At 38.7% G+C, this 25003-nt stretch overlaps 1 protein-coding gene across 4 annotated transcripts in view; it reads left to right on the forward strand.

Annotated features, from left to right (window-relative positions):
* Positions 1 to 25003, forward strand: part of KIAA1328 (KIAA1328 ortholog) — a 161067-nt gene that overhangs the window by 104022 nt on the left and 32042 nt on the right. For all 4 annotated transcript variants that reach the window (XM_045574982.1, XM_036419544.2, XM_036419548.2 and 1 more), the window contains 2 exons: positions 11568 to 11749; positions 21597 to 21705. In XM_045574982.1, coding sequence (XP_045430938.1) covers positions 11568 to 11749; positions 21597 to 21705 — 291 coding nt within the window. The remainder of the gene's footprint in view (positions 1 to 11567; positions 11750 to 21596; positions 21706 to 25003) is intronic.

The raw sequence follows: 25003 nt of genomic DNA on the forward strand, positions 1-25003 counted from the left end.
TAGCTCTTCAGTGAATTTTGTACACATTTTATCTGGACTGTATGAAGTGATAAAAAAATACTATTAGGTTTTAACTTTATGTTGCCTCACACAGTGAAGGAATGGTTATAAAATATGTGGTCAGTAAATGTTTCTTGAATTTAATATTTGGTGCTGTGTAGTTTTGGAAATAACATACAGGGTGTTTCAAAAAAAACACACTTTAATTGAGCTGATAGCTCAATTGATGCTTCTTTCTTTTCAGATTTAACCCATTGGAATTAGTAGTTATTCAAAGTATAGGACACCCTGTAGTTATTAATTTTAATACATCTCAGTATATGTTAGATTTTTTTATAAAAATTTTTGTACTTTTTAAAAAATATATATTTTATTGATTTTTTACAGAGAGGAAGGGAGAGGGATAGAGAGAAACATTGATGAGAATCATCGATCAGCTGCTTCTTGCACACCCCCTAGTGGGTTTGTGCCCACAACCACGGTACATGCCCTTGACCTGTATCGAACCTGAGACCTTTCAGTCCACAGGCTGACGCTCTATCCACTGAGCAAAACCGGTTTCGGCTTTGTACTGTTTTAATCAACATTATTTTTCAATCAAGTTTATTGAAACTTACATTTAATAAAATGCACACATCAAATTTGATGTGTTTTAACAAATGAATATGCCTGTGTAACTGATACCCCAATTAGTATCAAATGTCATCACCCCAGAATGTCACTTAGCAGGAAGCCCACCGAACCACCACACCCACTTCCCAAAAACCTCTGGCCCAGGCAAACCCCTGGTCTGATTTCTCTCACATAAGATAGTTTTGCACATTCTAAATCTTCAAATAAATGTGATAGTATATACGTGTATCTGGCATCCTTTACTCACTATATGTTTTGGAGATTTACTGTGCTGCTCCATGTTTCATTAGTCAATTACTTTTTTATTTTTGAGTAATAAATAATTCTTGAGTAATAAATAGCTTATTATATACCACAAGTTGTTTGTCAGTTCATTTGTTGATGAACATTTAGAATGTTTCTACATTTGGGAAGGAAAAAAAAAAAACTGAGCTGCTCTAAACATCCAAGTTCATGTTTTGGATATAAACCTTCATCAGATATATGAATTGTGAGTATTTTCTCTCAGTGTGCTACTTGCCATTCTATTTCCTTAGTGGTGTTTTTGAAAAACAGGACTTTTTATTGATGAAGGCTAAAAAGATATTCTCCTATGATTTTTATAGGTCTTGTAGACTTTTAACTTTTACATTTAAGTCTATGATTCATTTCAAATACATTTTTATAGTGTGAGTTAGGGCTCAAGGTTTCTTCTTTTACTATCCAGATATACAGTTATTCTAACACCAATTGTTGAAAAAACTACTGTTTCTTTATTGACTTGCCTGTTGTCTTTTCAAAAGGCACATACACACACACTCACACATTTATGGATTTCTGTTCCATTGATCTATATTTCCATTGTTAGGTCAGTGTCACTTTAGCTTTGTAGTAAATATTGAAGTCAGATTGGATAAGTCGTCCAACTTAATAAAAACTGTTTTAGGTATTCTAGGATTCAGTTTTACATTTTAGATTCAGTTTTTTAATTTATTTTAAGAAAGCAAATTTATTATTAGATCAATTTTGGAAGAATTATTTTAAAAATATTGTTTCCTAGTTCATGAACATGGTATATCTCTACATGTATTTAGATCTTTTGAAATTGAACACAAAATTCCTTGTAGTTTTTCATGCAACAGTCTTGCACATTTTTTGTTGAATTTGTTGGTAACATTTAGAAAACATATTTTTAATGTTTTTAAATTTTTCATTTATTGATTTGAGAGAGAAACATCAATTTGTTGTTCCACTTATTTATGCATTCATTTAGTTGATTCTTTTTTAAAAATATATTTTTATTGATTTCAGAGAGGGAGGGAAAGGGAGAAAGAGATAGAAATATAAAGGATGAGAGAAAAATCACTGATCTGCTGCCTCCTGCATGCTCGCAACCTGGGCATGTGCCCTTGCCCAGAACTGAACACAGGACCCTTCAGTACATAGGCTGATGCTCTATCCACTGAGCCAAAGCGGCGAGGGCCATTGGTTGATTCTTGGTATCCTGAGCAGGGATTAAACCTGCAAACTAGGCATATTGGGACAATGCTCTAACCAACTGAGCTACCTGGCCAGAGCCAGATTTATTTATTTTTTAATATTTAGCCTGTGTACTACAATCTTGTTGAATGCACATATTCTAGCAGGATTCTGGTAAATGCTTTAGGATTTTTCAAGTTCATAGTTATGTTGTCTGTGAATAATAACTGCTTTATTTTTTGTCTTTCTAAGTTTCTTATTCTTGATGTATTCCATTAGCTAGAACTTCCATTACAGTAATGAATAGAAGTAAATATTGACCATTAAGACAACTTTGCTCTGTTCTCAATGAAAAGGCATTTAATAATTCACCAATAAATATAATATTAAATGTAGGTTTTTGTTAGATGCCCTTTATCAAATTGAAGTAAGTTCCCTTTTATTTCTAGTTTGTTGAGAGTTTTTGTCAGAATTTTGTCAGATACTTTATCTGCATTTATTGATGTAATTATATGGTTTTCCCCTTTATTCTTTTAATGTGGAGATTTACATGGATATATTTTTTAATGTGTAGCCACCATTACATTTTGGGAAAATACTCATTTGGCCATGAAGCAGTACCATTTTATGTATTACTGGATTTGATTTGCTAAAATTTTTTTAAAACTCCATGTGTCTGTGTTCACGAGGGATATTAGTTTGTAATAACTTAAGGTTTTGGTATCATAGTAACATAAAATGTGTTGAAGTGTTCCTTTCTGTTTACTGAAAGCTTGTGTAAGATTAATAAAAATTCTTATTTAAGTATCACAAAATGTACTGGTGAAGCCACCTGATCATTTCTCTTTGTGGAAAGATTTTGATTATGAATTCAATTTTTCTAGTAGATATAAGGATATTTACATTTTCTGGTTCTTCTTGAGCCAGTTTAAAGAAGTTATATTTTTCAATAAGTATGAGCTTTCCTCCAGCACCTACATAAGAAATAATATAAACCTCACCCAGACTTTCTCAGCGGATAGAGAAGGATTTCTCAGCGTTGGAATTAGTGACGTTTTGGACCAGGTCATTCTTTTTTGAGGGAGCTGTTCTATGCATTGTTGGATGTAGCTTATAAGAAGACATTCATTCCTGTATTCTACTCATAAAGGCTAATAGAACCAACCAATTATGATAACAACCTCTCCAGAGCCTGACTAGTGTGGCTCAGTGATTGAGCATCAACCTATAAACTGGGAGGTCAAGATTTGATTCCCAGTCAGGGCACAAACACAGGTGGCAGGCATTCAGGAGCCAGCCTATCAATGATTCTCTGTCATCGTTGATGTTTCTATCTTTCTCTAGCTCTCCCTCTCTGAAATCAATAAAAGTATATTTAAACTAGAGGCCTGGTGCATGAAAACTCATGCACTGGAAGTGGAGGAGCTCGCTCAGCCTGGCCTGCCCCCTCTCACAGTCTAGGAGCCCTCAGGGGCAGGAGGCAACCCAGCGACCAGGGGAAGGTGACACACCCATCACACCTCTGCTGCTGCCACTGCCAGGAGCACAAGCCTCTGCCAGCCCTGGTTACCTGAGCCTCGAGCAGCCACCATCCGAGGCTTTTCTGTACCTCGGGCTGGCCCTGGAGGGCTGGGGGGCTGAGGGGACTAGGAGACTTCAGAGGTATGCTAGCCCTGGGCAGATGGCAGGGCTGAGGGGACTGGGCGCTGTCATTGTGGCTGTGGGTGCTGCCATCTTTGAGGGCGTGACAGTCAATTAGCATATTTCCTCCTTATTGGCTGTGGGTGCTGCCATCTTTCGATGGTATGAGGATCAATTAGCATATTCCCTCTTTATTAGGATTAAAAAACTCTCCAGATGTTGCTAAATGCCCCCTGTGTAGCAAAAAACCTCTTCTACCCAACTTGAGAACCACAACACTAGACAAAAAAAGAACTTTTCCCAACTCCTTTTCTTTCTCATGAACACAAATGCAAAACAAAACATTTCCTAACAAAATATTATCAAATTAAATCCAGGAATATCTAAAAAGGATGATCCAGCTTGATTAAATAAAGTTTATCCCAGGAATACAAAATTGGCTTAATGTTTGAAAGTCAATTTGCCATATTAACATAATAAAGAAGAAAAACATCATCTTAAACAGATGCAGAAAAAATATTTAACCTAACTCTTCCAATCCTTATTATCCAAATTTTTTTTAAAAAAATGACAACTAGAAAACTGACAGAGGGTATGAACAAGCTGCATCTCTTTAATGATGAAACTTGTAGAAACAATATAAGGGTATCTACTAGCACTACTTCTATTCAATCTGACTCTGGAAATCCTAGGTAGTATGATCATCCCTGAAAAATATGGTAGAGAAACAGGTAAAACTATCTTTACTTTTAAATAACATGACTGGAATACAGAAACAACTACTAAAATTATTAAGCAAATGAAACACAGAATTCAACTTCAAGTTTGACATGTAAAAATCTATTTTATTTTTATGTACAGCAATTAGCTATCCTATAGCAATAGATATAAAACAGTAATTATTCTAAAAAGAAAGAATTTATAGTAGCATTAAAACTATCAAATTCCTATGAAATACTGCTGAGATAAATTTAAGAAAGCTTAAATAAATGGAAAGAAAGATATACCATGTTCTTGAATTGGAATACTCAGTAATAAGATACCATTTTTTTCCAAATTGAAGCTTTTATTCAGTGCTGTTTGAGTAAAAAATTCAGCATGCTGCTATAGAAATTGGCAAACATTCTGAAATTTATATGGAAATATGAAGAGACTAGAATAGCAAAAACAGTCTGCAATATATTTACTTATATATATTTTTTTAATCCTTACCCGAGGATATTTTTCCATTGCTTTTTTTTTTTTTTTTTTTTTTTTTTTTAAGAAAGTGGAAGAGAGAGGGAAAGAGAGAAATATCAATGTGAGAGAAGCACATTGATTGGTTGCCTCCTGCAGGAGCCCAGACCAGGGAGAAGCCTGCAAGCAGGTACATATCCTTGACGAGAATCGAACCCAGTACCTTTTGGTCAGCAGGTAACACTATCCTTTGAACCAAACCAGCTAAGGCAAAGACAGTCTGCAATTTAGAAGGATAATTTGAAAGATTTATGCTGCCCAATTTTAGGTATGTAAATTAAAGTTAGGTAATCAAAACAGGTTGGTATTCACCTTAGGACAGATAAATAGGTCAGTGGGACAGAATGAAGTTCAGAAATAGAACCACATGCTCATATGTTCAGTTGCTTTTGATAAAGGTGCCAAGCAGTTCTGTGGAAAAAGAAGTCTTCTTAACAAATAATGCTGCATATACTGGATATAGACCTGGAGGGAAGTGAGCCTTGATCCCTGTCTCCCATCATACCCTAACACTATTGTGCCATTATGCCCTAACAGAGGCGGGCATCATGGCACAATAGCAGGCCTGTGCTGGGTGGGGAGGACTTTCCTACTGGGCACTGCACAGGGGTTGGATATCAGAGTTTGATTCCTGGCATTGACTTGCAGTCTGCTGCCCTCCCCAAAAAAAATCCTAACCTTGGAGCAAGCTCTCAGGCCACTTTCTCTGCTTCCACATATGTGTACCTTCACCCTGATACAAATGTATAATTTCTAATGAGTAGGCTTCAACACTGTAGGGAAATCTGTTCCTTGTTCTTGGCCATTTTTATTGTGAATTCCCTCAATACATACTCCAAACCTTTACCACTCTCAGCACCCATTTTTTTTTTTCTACTACAGGAATGAATTTACCTTTGCCTTCACCAAGAAATTTGAAAGTGAAGCATATACTTCTTCAACCTTGTCTCTCTCAACCCCACCACCCTAAAGTCAGCCAGCCAGCTAGAAAAAGCTAGTTATTGATCCAACTGCTTTCTTGAAATATCTTCCCAAATGTTTCATAGGCACCTCAAGCTACATTTAATTTCTCCCACCCTTCCCAAATCTTCTCTGTATTGCTTATCCACCCAAAATTCTGCCAATCATCCTCAACTCCTTTTTCTCCCTCACTTTTGACATTCAGAGCTCATCATGTTCTGCCAATTTTGAATCCTAAATATGTTTTAAAAGCTCTCCTTTCCATTCCTACCACTGCTTCTCTTCCAGACCCTCATCATCTCCTCAGAGCTGTGCCAGCACCTCTGACTCATAGCTTCTTGCAGTCTGTTCTCGAAATGGTGCCAGAGTAATTTTTCATAAATTTGAGGTGGATCGTGCCATTTTCCCCCTTACAGACATTCCTTTAATGATTCTGCCTTGCCTATAAGATAGAGTTCAAGCCCCTTGACATGGAAGATCAAACCTTAAAAATATATATATATAAAGAGAGAGATATAGATATAGATATATAGATATATAGATATATAGATATATAGATATATAGATTTTTTTTTTTTTAACAGAGAAGAAGGGTAGTTAGAAAGATGGATCAGCTGCCTCCTGCACACCTCCCACTGGGGATGTGCTTCCCAACCAAGGTTCGTGCCCTTGACCAGAATCGAACCTGGGGCCCTTCAGTCCGCAGGCTAAAGCTCTATCCACTGAACCAAACCGGTTTCAGCAAGACCAAACCTTTGAAGATCTGACCTTCCCATATCTGTCCTGTTTCACCTTCCTCTCTCCACACATATTCCACAGTTGATGTTATAACAATACCAAACTATTTAACTTGACCAAAATATATGATCAAGCTTTACTATTTGGTGTATTTGCTAATACTGTTTTCTTTTGCCTTCTACCCTTCATCCTCATCTTCTGCTTAACCACTAAGATTTGGTGTAAGTGCTTCAGGAATTTCCCTTCTGTTATGTACATAGCTTTAGGTGCCCTGCTCTGTGTTCCCAAAACAACTTGTGTATTCCTGAATTTCAGCTTCTATCTTAGCAGATTTTAAAGGATTTGTTTCCACCTCTGTCTCCAACTTTAAAATCACGTTGAAAATATGAGCCAGAGGGTCTATGTATGCCCAGTATCCAGCATGTATCAAGTACTCAGTAAATATCTGTTTTCATGTTTGCCCACCACAGTCCCACGGCATATTATGTTGTCATACAGTGTGTCATCAGTAAATAGCTGATGAATATATAAGTGAATGATTGATCTGGTAATTTATTGAACTGGAATAAGGAAACCAGAAATTGAGACAACTGGAGTTTTTCATCTGAATGACAAGGAGAAGAGGGCTTTCATTCAATGAGAATGGAAACAGATGGAGGAACTAGTTTCGAGATAAAGATTATGCATTGCTTTGACATGAATTGGTTTGGGAAATATGACAAGACTCCTTTCACAGCTTTTCAGGAGGTACTGGATAAGGTAGCAATTGTGGACAGCACTATAGGCAGGGCAAATCTATTTAGAAATCATAATTGTGTGTGGCATGGATCCCTGTGAAAGTGCAAGAGAGGACAAGGACAGAATCTTCAGGAATGTCTGCATTTCGGGAGAAGAAGTAAAAGAGTTCCCAGTAAAAGAATCTGAGTAGAAGCCTCTTTAAACTATTGCAACAATCAAGATAATATATTATGAAGTCTAAGGGGAAAATGTTTTAAGAAAGGAGTCAATTGTTGGTTTAGTAACAAGCAAGACTGTTGAAAATGAAAAGGTCATTAGATTTGTCCTTTAAAAAATAGTTTTACTAGGTATGTTTGCTAAAATTACTGTTTCTAGAAGTTTGGCAGAGAGGAGAAAGAGAGGAAGTGGTAATATAAAGGAGATAGTGAAAGTTTTTATTTTTTAATTATAAAAGTACATGCCTATTAGAAGAAATAAGAATATTCAAAAGAATATAAATTAAATTATAGAAGTATTTTTCTTAGTCATTCAATTTCTACTTCTCTGATTTGGTATTTATATGTTCAGAACTTTAAAAATACTCGTGTGTATTCTTTTATTGCAAATTGCTTTTTGTAAAAACTTAATAGTATATCATAAAGTTTTTTCACAATAGTATGGAGAACTATGTGCCTCATTTCTTTTAATGGCCTAATAGTACTCCTATGGTGGATGTATCATAGTTTATTTTCTTATTCTCCTATTGAATGATCTTTGCCTTCAGTTTTTCACTGTTGTAAATAACTAGAAGGCCAGTGTATGAAATTCATGCACAGGTAGGGTCCGTAGGCCTGGCAGGTGATCGGAGCTGATTGGGGCCTCCCTTCGTTCTGCACCACCCTCTAGTGGGTCAGCACATAGTGAACGATCAAACTCCTGGTCTCCTGGTTGAACTCCCAAGGGGACACTTTGCATATTAGCCTTTTATATAGAGAGATTCTGCTGTGACCATCCTTTATGGGATAACTTCTTAAAAGCAGAATTAGCTGGAAGGTGTTTAGGGTCTCCAAAGGAGGAATGCACAAGGCAGGAAGTGATAAAGAATTATAAACTTACTAGATCATCTGGAAACCAGATGGGCTGAGCCTCAAAATGGCAGCAGCACTGAGAGATCGGGGAGTCAGAGTTTTTAAAGGACTCTAGTGGGCTTTTTCCTAGGGGAGTTTACTGAGTGGGTCCAGATCTTAGGCAAGGGGAACTTACTAGTCTTAGCAAATAGAATGTGGTCTAAGGGAAATGGAATGTCATCACAAAATGATCAGTTTCTCAAGGGAGGGGATATCAATTCCATTGTTCGATCAGACCTAATGGAGGGTAGATGCATTTTTACTTATTTTATCTGTGTTGACATATCACCCACAAAAGAGCAATACCAACGTGCAGTTCCTTCATCAGTTACTAAAATGCTGTCATTCCACTCCCTCACTGACATCAAGTATTATTATACTTATCCACTTAAGAAGTTTTAGGCTTAAGTTTGGCTTTGATTTTTAATGGAAATTTTGATGTCGTTTATAATTCTGAGACAAAATCTGGTTGAGAGGAGGGAGGAGTTTATTAAGAAAAGGAGATGATTGACAGGCCGTAGTTACAGAGGGCATGGGCCAAAATGGTATCAAAAGTATGAATAAACCTGGCGGGAGTGGCTCAGTTGGTTGGGCATCATCCTGTGCACCAAAAGCTTGACAGTTCGATTCCCATAGTGGGCAACCAATAGGCGTTTCACTCTCACATCAGTGTTTTTCTCTCCCTCTCCCTTCCTCTCTCTCAAAAGAAAAAAAACAAATCAATAAAAAATATATTTTAAATAGTATGAATAAAAGGTATGATTTTCTTTAGAGATATTAAGAGAGGAATAGCAAATGGGTAAAGATGGGAATAAATGCAAATGAAAGAACTACTTTTTTATACAGTCATTCTTATTTTAGGAAAATTAGAAACCAAATTCCCTGTTGAGTTAGAGGATTACCAGGAAGGGGTTTGGAATAAAGCTACAGAAGACCTTCTGTGTAAACTGGGGTAAAGAAGCAGAAAGCAATCAGTATTACAACTGATCAGAATTGGTGGTGTTGGGAGCTCAGCTGAGCTGAGAATGAGTGAACTTGGGGGAAGCCAGTAGTAGTCTTGGTCACATTAACAAGCAGAGATGTAGAGTTGGATTTGCCTGGGTTTGGGGCTTCTGGTGTAAGTTATTTATCTTACATTCACAGTGAGTTAGTTTTAGTTTCCTGTTTTCCTGTCCACAGTGAGTTAGTTTTAGTTTCCTGTTTTCCTGTCCCATGAGTAGAGGTTTTATGAACTAAGATACACATTCATTAGTGTTCCTCATGGGAAAGTAATTCCTAGATTCTGATTAAAAAAAAAAAAAAAGTCCCTCTGCCTAGCCTGAACCCTCTCCAATCTAGACCCCTCAGGGGATGTCCGACTACCTCTCACAATCTGATACTGCTCGCTCCTAGCCTCTTGCTTGCTTGCCTGCCTGCCTGGTCATCCCTAATTCCTCTGCCTGATGGCCTCTAACCACCTCTGCCTGCCTGCCTGATCACCCCTAACTGATCCCCTACTGGCCTGATTGTTCCTAACTGCTCTCCTGCTGGCCTGATCATGCCTAACTGCCTCTGCTTTGTCCCACACCCAAGACCCAGCATTTCCTCCTCGAGCCAGTCACAGGCACTCAGGACCTGGGCTTCCCTCCCTCTAGCCGGCCGCAGCTGCAGCCGCAGGGGACCACGGCGGGTGGCTTAACCTGGGCCACAGCCGCAGGTGCTGATACCCGGGACTGTGGAACAGGCTGCTTGTCACTCTCCTGGGCCACAGCCACAGGCACTGGTGCCCAGGACCATAGGGCAGGCGGCTTGTCCCTCTCCCAGGCTGCAGGGGCAGCCGCTGGCACCCTGGACCATGGGGCATGTGGCTTTTCCCTCTCTTGAGCCTCAGCCCCAGCTGCTGGTGCCTGGGACCAAGGGGCAGGCAGCTCAACCCTCTCCCAGAGTGCAGCCTGGCTAGTCCCCATTCCTTTCTCCGTAATGTTGAGCATCTGAGCCATTACAATGTGATATTGTGATAACCATTTGCATATTAGCTCTTTATTATATAGGATTAAAATATAAACAAACATTACTGATCAATACAAATAGAAGCCCACTGACTCTGATGGGTTTACAAGATTTGACTTCTGCCCCAGGGCAACTGGGGCTTAGTAATGGATCCAATAACACGCTATCAGTCTTTATTGTCTAGATATTATCTCTGCTTCTGGGGAGTTTAAACATCTTAATGTTTAGAACTTTACTTTTTGAGTAAAAGTCTTCTTTTTTTTCACTTTTAATTTTTACTCTATGGGCATGGAGAAGAGAAACCAAAGTGTCATGAGTCTGTGGTGAACTTACGTTAGAAGGAAAAGGCTGGCTGAATATTAAGGGATAAATATACATCATCAGAACATTACTCTCTAAAAAATAAAATGTTATGAGAGGAAATGTGCTAAGATGGGAACACAATTTAGTTTAGAGCAAAGCATATGCAGGTTTTTATTTTTATTAAAATTCCTCTTACTCCATATTTACGTTGTTACTTTATAATGGAATTAAGAGGGGACAGAGGCCAAATCTTCCACATACTCTGTTGTACTGCCTTCTTCTATATACTGGGTACATAACAAATACTCTAACAATTGAAAATGGGAAACACAAATGCACTTTGAAGCAAACTGGTGATATTTTAATTCCTGATGTTCATCTTCGGTGCTTGGAAGCACTTCCTTTACAGTGTAAAGTTTACACAGATCCTGCTTAGCTTGCTTTTATTGTTACTTCTGCAGATGCTCTGGCTCTTTGTCCGTGGCTTTATTAGCAGTTTCTTGAGTTTGAGTCTCAGTTCTCCAAATCCAAGTACAGGTTTTTGGAGGAGAAAGACATTTTCTTCTCCAACATTGTTGTGACAGGACACAAAATAGACCTTCAAAGAATTCTTTAAATTATACCTCAGTTTAAAAAATTAAGAAAAAGAATGTCTTTACTGCCATGAATTTTATCTCAACTCATGCGGAATGTATTATATACACCTTTGAGGAATCTGTACCCCTTCTGTGCTCTCTGCAGCTCACTCGTATCTATTCTTTTCAGTTTGTTGAAGTCAGCATGTGATGGTTGGCTGCTTGGAACATCATCATCCATCAAAAAGCAGCAAGAGTCCAGTAGCAGTGTAGAGACTAGAAGAGAGAAGAAGACAGTTGGGTTTCAGTCACCTATGGAGCAGGATGCCCTGTGGACGTGTCAAAAGACAGATACATATCAACCCCAAAGAGGTAAGCATAGCATCTAAAGGAGCAAAATGAGAACCTGCTTCTTGGGAGTTTTAGAATCTTACTAGCCACGACCTTCAGATGATTTCCTACAACCCTGAGCAGGTTAAATATGTCACAAGCTGACATGCGCCTGCAAGGCCATAGGTATCCCATCCCGATCAGTGAATTACATCAGCATGTCTCTTAGAATACTCATATGAGAAACTATCCCATTTGTCCCTCTTTCTGCAAGCAGCCAACCGTAAGAATTATTCAGCAGTAAGTATGATCATAGACACAAAATAATGCTCAAAGTGAGTAAAGAGGACAAGAAACTGAACATAAATCTCTGCCGGGAAAGTAAACTCTAACAACTACAGTTAATCTTCAATTAACTGGAAATATGGGGAGGGTGGAGGAGAGGTCATGGATAAATTCTACATTGTGGCTGCAACAGAACCTCATAAGTCTTAAGCATATATTGCCTAGCAGTCTTAAGTACCAGTGATTCTTCTTATTTTATATGTCATGGATATTTTTTTTAAATCAATTATAAACAACTGTGTGAAATGTTGAGCGAAGCAGTTAAATGTAATTGTGTTTCCCAGTTGTTTCTGGTTGGCTCCGACTTCATCTCTCCTAGAATTATTATTTTCTTTTTTATTGGATTTATTGGGGTGACATTGTTTAATAAAATTATATAGGCTTCAGGTACACAGTTCTCTAACACATCATCCATATAGAGTATTGTGTGTTCACCACCCCAGTTCTCCTGGAGTGATGAAGGATTTAGGAGCAGAGTGGGAGGAGTCTGGCATATTGTACAGAAGAGCTCTCCCGGAAACAAAGGGCCAAAAGCACATTGGTGCCCTCTGCTCACACCTCCTTCCTGCTCACAGCCATTAACCCTGATTTCCGTCTGATTTCCTCTTTTCCATTGAACTTGCCCTGCCCCATATCCTATCTGATAAAGAGGGAATATGCAAATTGACCATCATGCAGTCACAAAGATGGCAGCACCCATAGCCACAAGATGGCAGTGCCCAGTCCCCTCAGCCCCGCCAGGGGGGCGGCAGGCATGCAGTGTGGCTGGACCTATTGTTCCTTGCACCTGCCGCCAGAGTCCCACAGTTCTTTAAGCCCAGCCAGGAGGGCAGCAGGTTCACAGTGTGGCCGGACCTGCCCTCAGCCACAGGGCCGGCCCGAGGTGCAGGCAAGCCTCAGATGCCGGATGCCCAGCCACCCAGGACTGCCCGAGGATCAGGTAACCAGGGCCGGCTAAGGCTTGCATTGCCAGCAATGACAGCAGCAGAGGTGATGGGGGCATCGCCTGCCCTTGATCGACAGGTCACCTCCCACCCCTGAGGGCTCCTGGACTGTGAGAGGTGGCAGGCCAGGCTGAGGAACCACGCTCCAGTGCATGAATTTCCATGCACCGGGCTGCTAGTCTGGTATAAGTGGCCACGTTTTCATCAGCTCTCTAGCCACTCTCAGCTGCTCCCTGAGAGCTGTGGGCATTTTATGGGAGCTGCAGGTATGGCTCCATTCTTTCCTTTCATCTGCCAGCATTGTCATGTTTGTTTTTAATTGTGATTAATCTAGAAATTATTTAATCCTTTCCCAGATAATTGATGATAATTAGTCCAAACTTCAGAAGGAGTCTAGGCACAATCTGAAACAAAAGCAAAAGTTTATTTTGTTTGATATAGTGAAAAGTTCTGCAGACTTCCATCACCTTTGGGTAACTTAGAAACAAAAATGCAATTCAGGAGGCTCAGAACCTGAGATGGAACTATCGTCCCTCTCTGTGAGTGATCCTTCAGAAACGGGTGGCTCTTCCGAGGCTTTATTCTCAATCATCACACTTTTGAGAGTGGAGATCCTGTCAGAATCGGTGTGGTGGTTGCACCGCAAGGCTTAACGCAGTCTTCTGTTAACTTGTCACCAAATTTGTGTTGTATGTCAGCACTAAAATAAAATGCCACAGTGAGAAAAATGAAGTGCAATAGCAAAGGGACAAATAACCTGTGTGATTGGTTAAGACCACAGCCACACTAGAAAGCTGCAATGGAAAAGGCACTCTGAGATAGGTATCTGGCCAGCCCTTGCCACGATGGAGGTTAATCTCTCCCAGGCCTGGCCACAGAAGCCGAAGCCTAGAAAGGGCTTGTGTCCAAAAAAAATCAATTTCTAATTTGAAACAAAATCATTTTTGACTAACAGGGTTTCAGAACCCATTACTTTTTGCTGTACAGTCTGCTGACATTTCAGCACTTTCTGTTGTGCACAATGAAACCTAATAGTCATTTTATAATGTTGCTATACCAATCAATTTAACCAGGGGAAAGCTGTTACAATTCTGCGAAGTTTTCAGGAACAGCTTTCACTCATGGTATTATTTTTTTCATTAGGTGTCTCCCCCCCCCCCCCCCCCCCATTTTTGGGGAGTGGGGAGGTGGTGGTAAAGTGTTGCAGTGAAAAATTGAAACATTTTCATATTTTAAAGAGTTTTGTTTTAAGGCATTGTACTTGTAAGAATTAACTTTTTTTTTTTTTCCTACTCATAAGAAAGGCTTTATCGTATTTTTCTCTTCTTTTATTTTAATAGTAGAGGCCTGGTGCATGAAATTCATGCACAGGTGAAATCCCTAGGCCTGGCGGGCAATCAGGACCAATCAGGGCCTTCCGGCTGCCCACCAGGGTCTTCCTTCGTTCTATGCTGCCCCTGATAGTCAGTGCACTTCAGAGCAAGCAATCAAACTCCTGGTCGCCTGGTCGAACTCCCAAGGGGACACTTTGCATATTGCCTTTTATATATAGAGATGGAGCATTAGCAAAAATTATGGTATACCTGGTCATTGAGGGAGGCCCCTGTGAGTCATTCTGCTCGCCAGGCTTGTCTCAAACTTTTTCTGAGCAATCACTGATTCCCTTTCACAGGAGCCCACGGAGCTGAGGGATTTTTTCAGTTATGCGAAAGGTCTGGCAGAAGCTGTGAGGCACTGAACACGCATGGTAAATGGATATGGTAGATCAGGGCTTGTCACTGCCAACTCCTACATCAGCCATCAAAAGCCCACTGCTACATTTAGAGCCACCTCTTGTTTATTCCTCTTTCATTGATCTCCCAATCCCCTTAAAATTCTGAGTTTAAGAGAGGCTGAATCTCGAATAATTCCAATCTACAGACGGGTTGACCACACCTTTCATTTTGTCTCTGGGTATTTTAGGTTACGTATATTCAGCAGCTGTCACTGATTGAGGCTCCAGGGGGGCTTCCATGTGCACTTGTCTTTTACTGGAAGAGGGTTATGGAAGACCCATCTGAAGTGAGGAGTAATTTCTGAAGCTCTAGTTGCTCCTCTGAGTGCATCTGGGCTCATAGCGATGCGAGTGTTTTCTAGTCCGTGATGGAGTCATGGGTCATGTGAATAAAGAAGTAAACAAGGCCAAACTGGTGTGGCTCAATGGTTGAGCATCAACCTATGAACCAGAAGGTTCAGTTAGAGTTCCAGTCAAGGCATATTCCCAAGTTGCGGACTTGATCCCTAGTATGGGGCATGCAGGAGGCAGCAGATCAATGAGTCTCTTATCATTGATGTTTTTATCTCTCTCTCCCTCTCCCTTCCTCTCTGAAATAAAAAATATATATTAAAAAAAAAGAAAAGAAAACACACTGGAATATCCAAAGTACAGAAACCATTCCAATCTTGCCTCTAAGGAGTGTTTACTTGTGTTTATTTTTTAGTAGCATCATCATTATGATTATCTGTTTGATCATTAGAAAAGGTAGCACAAGATATCACTTCTGATTTCCAGAAGGCTGAGCTAAAAGATTGGTTAAAAGTTGATGCCTTTATTAATAGAACACAGAAGATAAGTATAGTACAGGGCTAATCCCAAACATGTAGATTAAATTGTCCTGCCCAGATCACTCAAAAAAGGAATTCAAATGCAAGAAACTAGCATTGAGAGTAGAAGTTGCTATATATGGCATCTTATAACTTATACCAAAACCTGTACATTTTCCATCTTCTATAATAGAAAGAAGTATCTCAAAATACTATATAGTTTACTTATTATTTATGTTTTCCATTTCTCCCACTAGAAGATAAGCACCCCATATGTCCACTGTTGTATTACCCTAAACCATTGCTTAATATTTGGTAAATGTTCATTATATATTTGTTGAGTAAATTAAGGTGACATTATAGATACTGGTTTTTCTCTCTGTGTCCTTGCCCACAAAAAGGACCTAATCAGTTGAACCTTTTGACCCCGTTACCTGCAATGATTTAGTGATTTAAGGAATGCATAAGCTTGTCCCTTTGGAGTCCTTATGGTGATTGATTGGCAATGTCAAAAAGATAACATTAGAGTCTTAAAAGTAGCACTGCCTTGAAAGTCAAGAAAACTGTGGGTTTCTTCATTTTCTTTTACTCTAATTGAGATTTAATCTACATACAATAAAATTGCATAGGTCTTTCCTGTGCATTTGAAAAACATTGACAATTGTATATATCTATGTAACTGCCACCCAGTTAAGATGTAGTCCATGTCCATTCTTCATGATAATTCCCTGTGTCTTTCCCATGAGGTCTCTCTCTTTGGCTTGCACATACTGTATTCTCCTTGTGTCCTCACAAGGCCTTTTTTCTGTGAGCAAACACCACTGGTATATCCCTCTTCTTATAAGGCCACCAGTTATATTAAACTAGTGGCTTAGTGCACAAATTTGTGCACATTGAAAGGAAATAATTAGAAGAAATATTTTAATATCACTATGCGCCCTTTCTCTATAATAGAAGTGTCAACCAAATTCCTGATCAACAATGACAGATGGAAACACACGCATGTGATTGGTGTCAGTGAGAGCTTTATCTGTATCACACATGCACAAGTCAACTTAGCCTTTTATAGATATAGAATAAACTTGCTTAATTAGAGCTGCTTTCTGATATAGCAAAACTTTTTCTAGCCCAGTGAAGCACCCAAACTTCTCTTTCAGGTAATTGTCAGAAATACAGCAGTAAATATCAACATGAAGCAAATTATTATTGTAGATCATACAGGGAGAACAAAGGGTAAAATGTTTAACTGCAGCAGTGTTATATTCTATGCAGAGAGATACCTGAAGTCATTTTCAAGGTCCACCATTTCTTACTTCTTTTTGGTCAGGTCAAGTTTCTAAACTTTCTAAATCTCATATTCCAGCTAATGAAAAGAAAATAGCATTCTACTTACTCCAGGACTTCTATGAGGATCAAATGAGATGAGGCATAGGAAAATGCTTCACAGACATTTGGTTAAAGTGTAAAATGTTTGCACCTGGCTATAAAACAAGTCATGTTCCTGGGGGGGAAGAAACTCCAAAGAGGCTAGTCGCTAAGGAGAAGAAGCTGGGCATTGCTATGTGACATCATTACCCAGTGCCCACAGCAACAGTTTCAGGGCTGGGCTGAGCTGGGCTATGGGCCACATTTTGCATCCTGGGGTCTTGTCAGGGTATGCTGTGATTTGGTGGGCTGCCACTCTGGGGTGGTGGCAGGGCCTGTGTCCCACCTGGGGGAAGCTAAGTGTTGCTTTGTGGGCACCAGGTCTGTGGTGCTGTTTCTCCAGTTCCATCTGTGTATGCAGAAATATATGTTTATTTACATAAATGTATTCACATGTATTTACCCATATATAAATATATACACTTATATATGAAATTTATCAGCCTAATGGATAATATTCTTACCACCACTTTTATTTTTTAAATGTGTATATTGTCTTTGTGTGTGTGTGTGTGTGTGTGTAAATATAGAGGAATGTGTAATTTTATGAATATGCATAACTGTATGTAACTGTTGGTGTACTAAACACTAAATCAAATTTTATAGAAGGAATGAATATAATTAAAAGCTGATATATGGCTTTCTAGAAATTTAATAAGGGATAGAGCCTAGAGAATTTAAAAAAAAGGAATAAAGTTCCTGTAAGGCATAGTACTCACACATAGTAGAAGTGCATCCATGGATCTGCACCCGTTGGTGTTGCTTTGTGCCTCAGTGCAGTCATTCCTAACTTCTCTGGGCTTCATAACCTTTCATAATCTGATGAAAGCTCTGGTCCCTTTGCCCCTGAAAATGAATGAGCAGATAGACACATGTTATTGTATCTACACTTAGGAGGCATCCACACATTCCTGAAGCACATACATGGATCCCATTAGAAGTCCTTGGACCCCCTGTTAAAAGTTTTACTTTCTCCCTGGGAGCTCAAGGATCCTCCGCCGGACCTGGCCGCTCTCTGGTGACATTCCCATGAGGCCCTAACCCACTCACGAGACCCCTGCGCCTCCCACAGACCATGGGGTGGGGGCTTGGTGGGGTCAGACTGGAGTCCCCCTCCAGTGCCTGAGGGTCTGGGGTTCAGCCCAATTGCCAAGTGACCTTGACCCAGTTCCCTCTCTGGCCGGCGTGAATGTGTGTGTTGGTGCCCAGCCTCTGTTTCATATTGCAAATATAAATAATTAAAGGAGACTGTTAAAGACAAAAAAAAGAAAAAAGTTTTATTTCCTGTTATTCCCATCAAATGTCAATTGTCTTAACCAAACTTTTGATGGAAGTATCAAAACAGAAAAAGATAATGTTGAGGCCTCTTTGACTAAAAAGACATTTATTCCGTCGCCCCCAGGCAGCCCTTCCATCTCACCTCCCCCACAAGGCCTCCTCGGTTGCGACTGCTCTCAGGTGCTTATTTTAATTTCCCCTGCATCCCGGGCTCTGCCCAGACAGTGATAGGAGTGGCAAATGGCTTCTCCTGCCTCCCTTCTCTCTTACTCTCTTCTAAATTCCAGCACAAAAATAATCTCTCCAAAGGCCAGTTGTTTTTTACAGAAAGCTGTTTATTTACATAAAAATTAGGGTTCCTTTTGTTCATTTGCTGTTGCTTTACTGACTTCAGAAAGAGGAAGAGATATAGGAACATCAATGATGGGAGAGAATCATTGTTAGGCTTTCTCTTACATGCCCACTACTGGGGATCGAGCCTGAAAGCCGGGCATGTGCCCTGACTGGGAATCAAACCATGACCTGGTTCATAGGTCTGTGCTCAATCACTGAGCCACACCTGTTGGGCCCAGTTGTTGTTTTTTCAATGGTCATTATTGCTGCTTTGTTTTATTTTTTAGGCCAACTAGCACAGTGTTGAGTTTGCAGTACAGGCCTTGGTTGTATTTAAAACCCAGCCTTGCTCTGAACAGCCCTGTAATACTGGACAGGCAGCTTGACCTTTTCTCACTTTCCACTTCCTATTCCACAAAATGAGGGCAATAATATAAATTAAGGACTAATGAGATAATGCATTTAAATTGATTAGTAAGGAACAGGACATAGTGATACTCAATAAATATTTCCTGGATATACTAAACAGATAGCTGTGAGGTTGTTAATTTAGTGCTTCTGCTAATTCCATGCTCCCTATCCCTTCTATCAAAACTCCAGCTCCTGTGTTGTCTCCCCGACAGCCGATGTGATCTCGCTCCCTTGTTAATTCCTCAGACTTTTCATCCTATTTAATATGCAGTAACTAGCAGAATGGTGAAAACTCCTGGATCAAAATGTCTGGATAGGAATGCTGGCTCCCTCACGTACTGACTTTGTGACCTTGGCAGGTCATGTAAAGTCCCTATGGCTTATTTCCTGTAAATTAGATATAAAAGTAGTGTCTATTGTAAAGTTTTGTGTTTTTTTTTTTAATGAAATGGCCAAACAATAGACATAGAGCTGCAGGGGAGGGGAGGGCAGTAACAGACTAGTCAGGGTGAAGGGAACTACAAATGGCATAAGGGGCCTTTTTGGCATGTGGAAATATTATAAAACTGGGCTGTAAAAATAAGCAAATACCAGAACAAAAATATTTCAAACTGCCCATGATTTCATAGCTGAACAAATTTGCTACTGTTATCAAACTGTATACCTAAGACAGTTAAATTTTATGGTATTCAAATGATGCTTTAATGAAACTGTTTATTATAAAAAGAATGTATGGTATATGGAAAAGACTTAGAAGAGTGTCAAGCACATACTGAGCATACTGTATCTGTGGCTACTGCTGCATACTGCCTTGAGTCATTTTTGATTCTTTACAGTACTGTATTGTTGAGAATAACTCATCCCCTTGCTCTCACACCTTCTTTCCCCTCCTCCTAAACTAAGCTTGAGCTTAATCCTGGCACTTAGCAAATATTTACTGACTGAATGCATCATGTGGACTGACGACTAATGTCTAGTGTGAGAATGTACTGGTTTGGGTTGAGGGTCCCAAAAGTTTTTGTACACAAAAGACCATTGTGCATTTAGTGGCTGGTGGTTTACGTCCACACATAACAGTGAGCAGCTAATATTGAGTATAGTTTAGAAAGCCAGGGTCCATGGTGAATGCTCTTGCTCTCTCTAGTTCTGATTTTCTGCGGTCATACCTAAACTGCTCCGTTCCTGAAGTTAGCAGACTGAGTGCTTGGTGTTTTAGGGTCTGGTATTCCCAACACACCAAAGCTATCTTTGTGTTATTTGAATATTCACCCTTTTCTCAAAGAAAGAGTGAATCTTTCCAAATAACTTCTTTAAGCAACCTGGATTATAGTCTCTGAGGAATCAGAAGATTGTGAATAAGCATTCCATAAAAAGACAGGGAAGTTTTGTATTGTTTGGAAAATAATATTAAGAAGGAGACATTATTATTATTAGAAATATTGATAATTAAAAACAAACAATAACAATAAATATTCATGTCCATATCTTCTTATTTAGCACTTCAGGAAAGAAATGATGCACATTGCTTGTTGGAGAGGAGCGGAGGCCACATGGGCCCAGGATGGTTGGTTGAGCATCTCTTCCAGTGAGATACCTCCTTTAGCCCAGTGTAGAGTCTTTGAAAGAAACATTTAAGGTTCATGACTACCTTGAAAGCTTTGAGGGCAAGATAAGTTTGATTTTTGGGGGGGGGGGGTGGAGATATAGAGTGCTGGAATCTTCTATTTTTGTCAAGAGAAGAATGATCTTTTATTATGATCATTAAGGGGAATGAAGTAAAGCAATTTACCATGTTGGGTATTTTCACAGTAAACACAAATCAGCAGGAATATAAGAGGAACTGGGTTTTCTAAAAAGCTCTAATTAATCGAAACTGGTTTGGCTCAGTGGATAGAGCTTCAGCCTGTAGACTGAAAGGTCCCAGGTTCGATTTCGGTCAAGGGCATATACCTTGGTTGCAGGCACATCCCCAGGAGGGGATGTGCAAGAGGCAGCTAATAGATGATTCTCTCTCATTGATGTTTCTGACTCTCTATCCCTCTCTCTTCCTCTCTGTAAAAAATCAATAAAATATATATTTAAAAAAAAAAAAAAAGCTCTAGTTAGCCCTAGCTGGTTTGGCTCAGTGGATAGAGTGTAATTCTGTGGACTGAAGGGTCCCCAGTTCGATTCTGGTCAAGGGCAGGTACCTTGGCTGTGGGCACATCCCAAATTGGAGGTGTATAGGAGGCAGCTGATCCATGTTTCTCTCTCATCGATGTTTCTAATTCTATCCCTCTCCCTTCCTCTCTGTAAAAAAATCAATAAAATATATATATTTTAAAAAAACCTCTAGTCTGTTACTGCAAAAATGTACTTTTTTTAAATAAGATATTGCAGATTTCTGATGCTCACAAAATCAAAACAACCCGCTGAGTTTTCCATCTGTCATTGTTTCATCTCACAGGGGGAGAGGGAATGCTTAATTTCAAAACTTAGGAATTCCTATCATCTCTAATATATTACTCAGAATGGGCTTTTCCATTTCTTTTTATTGACTTCCCAAATTGTTTCCTTTATTGTTCATACAGGGACAGTGACAGGAGTTAGAAAAGATGCGTCCACATCTCCTATGACAATAGAACGCCAAAAGGACCTTTTAAGCTCAACCACATCGTCATTCCAACCCGAATCCTCCCGGTAAGCTTTAGGGGTTCTTTGATTGAACAGTCTCCAGAGAAGAGCATTTTTTAAATTTTGTTTTTATTGACATATGATATCATATTAATTTCAGGTGTACATCATAGCAATTTGATATATACATTAGGAAATGATCCCAACAATAAATCTAGCTACCATCTGTCATCATACAAAGTTATTATAATGTTATTGGTCGTATTCCATATGCTGTACATTTTATCCTTATGACTTATTTCTATTTTAATTGGAAGTTTGTAGCTCTTAGTCCCCTTCATCTATTTCAGCTGCCCCCCCAACCTCTCCCCTTTCTGTAACCACCAGTTTGTTTCCTGTATCTATGAGTTTGTTCTTTTAATATATATATATAAAATTTATTTTTTACAGAGAGGAAGAGAGATGGATAGAGAGTTAGAAACATCGATGAGAGAGAAACATCGATCAGCTGCCTCTTGCACACCCCCTACTGGGGACGCGCCCGCAACCAAGGTATAATACATGCCCTTGACCGGAATCGAACCCGGGACCCTTGAGTCTGCAGGCCGACGCTCTATCCACTGAACCAAACCGGTTTCGGCAGAGTTTGTTCTCTTTTGTTCTTTTGCTTTGCTTTTCAGATCCCCCATATAAGGGAAATCATACAGTATTTATCTCTGTCTGACTTATTTCACTTAGCATTATACCCTTTAGGTCCATCCATGTTGTTGGAAATGGCAATGTTTCATTCTTTTTATGACTGAGCTATATTCTGTTACATATATACATCGTGTGTGTGTGTGGGGGGGGGGGGTATGTTTCACAAGATGATTTATTCAAGCACTCTTACCTCCAGCATCTGGACAGAACTCATGCAGTAGAGTTTCAAAAATCAAAATATAACCCAAACAATAACAAGGATTCTTACTTTCATACCATATCTTCTTTATCCACTTATCTATCAGTGGATACCTACTTTGCTTCCATGTCTTGGCTGTTGTAAATAATTCTGCATTGAACATAGGGGTGCACATATCTCCTCAAATTGGTGTTTTTGTTTTCTTCGGATAAATACATAGAAGTGGAATTGCTAGATGGTATGGTAATTTTATGTTTAATTTTTTTAGGAACCTCCATACTGTTTACATTCCCACCAACAGCAAACAAGGGCTCCCTTTTCTCCAAATTCTTGCCAACACTTATTTCTGTCTTTTTGATAATAGCCATTCTGGTGGGTGTGAGGTGATAACTCATTGTGGTTTTGATTTGCATTTCCCTGATTAGTGATGTTGAGCATCTTTTCATGTGTCTGTTCACCATCTGTATATATATATTTTTTAAATGTCTCTGCCTATTTTTTAATCAGAATCTGGTTTTTTGTGTTTTGTGTTTTTTTGGTATTAAGTTGTGTAAGTTCTTTATATATTTTGGACACTAACCCTTTTTTGGATGTATGATTTGCAGACATTTTCTCCCATTCAATAGGTTGCCTTTTGTTTTGTTGATGGTTCCCTTCACTCTGCAAAAGATTTTTAGTTTGATGTAGTCTCATTTATTTATTTTTGCTTTGTTTCCCTTGCCTAAGGAGATTAGTTTAAAAACATATTTCTAAGACCAGTGTCAAAGACTTTACTGCCTATGTTTTCTTCTAGGCGTTTTATGGTTTTCAGGTCTAATATCCATGTTTTTAATCCATTGTAAATTTTTGTATACGGCGTAAGATGGTGTCCCAGTTTCATTCTTTCCCATATAACTGTCCAGCTTTCCCATTATCGTTTATTAAAAGACTGTCTTTTTCCCATTGTGTATTCTTCCTTTGTCATAAATTAATTGACCATATATGTGTGGGTTTATTTTTCAGTGGTGTATTCTATTTCATTGATCTATATGTCTATTTTTATGCCAGTACCATATTGATTTGGTTTCTGTAGCTTTGTAGTATGCTTTGAAACAAGAGAGCATGATAGCTCTAGCTTTGTTCTTTCTCAAGATTGTTTTGGCTATTTGGGGTCTTTTGTGGTTCCATACAAATTTTAGGATTCTTCTTTCTAGTTATGTTAAAAATGCTATTGGTATTTTGATAGGGATTGCAGATTGCTTTAGGTAATATGGATATCTTAATAATATTAATTTTCCAATCTATGAGCTTGATCTGTCTTTCTATTTATTTGTATTGTTTCAATTTTTTTCATTAGAGTCTTATAGTTTTCAAAGTACAGGTCTTTTACCTCCTTGTTTAAATTTATTCCTAGAAATTTTTTATTCAATTGTAAATAAGATTGTTTTCTTAAGTTCCCTTTCTGGTAGCATGCTATTAGTGTGTAGAAATGCATCTGATTTCTGTGTTAATTTTTTATATCCTGCAGCTTTGCTGATTTCATTTATTGTAATACATTTTTGGTGGAATCTTAAAGGTTTCCTATGTGTAGTATCATGTCATCTGCAAATAGTGACAGTTTTTACTTGTTCCTTTACATTTGGGAAGCCTTTTATTTCCATGTAGCATTTTTGAGGTTTATTTAATAAAGAGTGGGAAAAAAATCTTGATTCTTTTAATGGCTGATACTCAGGAGAGAGGTCTTTATTTGGCATCTAGATTTGGCTGGTTGAGCTCATGAGCACCTTTCTTTAAGCGTGCCTTCCCTAGTTGATAATAGTAATTGGCAAGGATTTCCATGGAAACACTACTAATCCTCCTTCATAAAAAAAATAAAAATAAAAAATCTGCTTAACAGCAAGTCCTTCCCAATTTATCACAGAATGGTTATACACTGGACTGTAAATTTAACTAACTGAATTATTGATTTTGAAAAATATAGTGGATTTTGTACAACAATTAAAAGACTGTCAACATTTACTTATAACAGAGAAATTTGAATGGAGAGCTAATAATTTGACCAGTCTTGTTTGGAATAGGAAAATAAATATGTTATTAAGAATTCTCATATCTAATAAGTGAACTCTCATTTATATACTATGGCTGAAACTATAAATATCAAGTCCAAAAGGGCTTGATTTATTTTTCCTTGGAAATATGATTGTTTGAGCACCTAAATACCTAGTATATTATGAGATGAATACAAATTTTAAGACAATTTTAATTTTAAAAACTTTCGGGAAATGACACAGAGGATGACAATAATGTCTTTCATCCAATAAGCATGCATATTCCTAGCCCTTTGTGTGCATCATCTGACTTAGTTAATCTTCATCGCAGCCTCGTGAAGTGGTATTACTGTCGCCCTCACTTTAAAAATAAGGAAACTGGGGCTCAGAGAGACTGAGGGACTTGCCTAAAGTCACATAGCCAATGAAAGGTGAGCCA

Source organism: Pipistrellus kuhlii, unplaced genomic scaffold (genome assembly GCF_014108245.1).
Source record: "Pipistrellus kuhlii isolate mPipKuh1 unplaced genomic scaffold, mPipKuh1.p scaffold_m20_p_6, whole genome shotgun sequence".
Lineage (NCBI taxonomy): Eukaryota > Metazoa > Chordata > Mammalia > Chiroptera > Vespertilionidae > Pipistrellus > Pipistrellus kuhlii.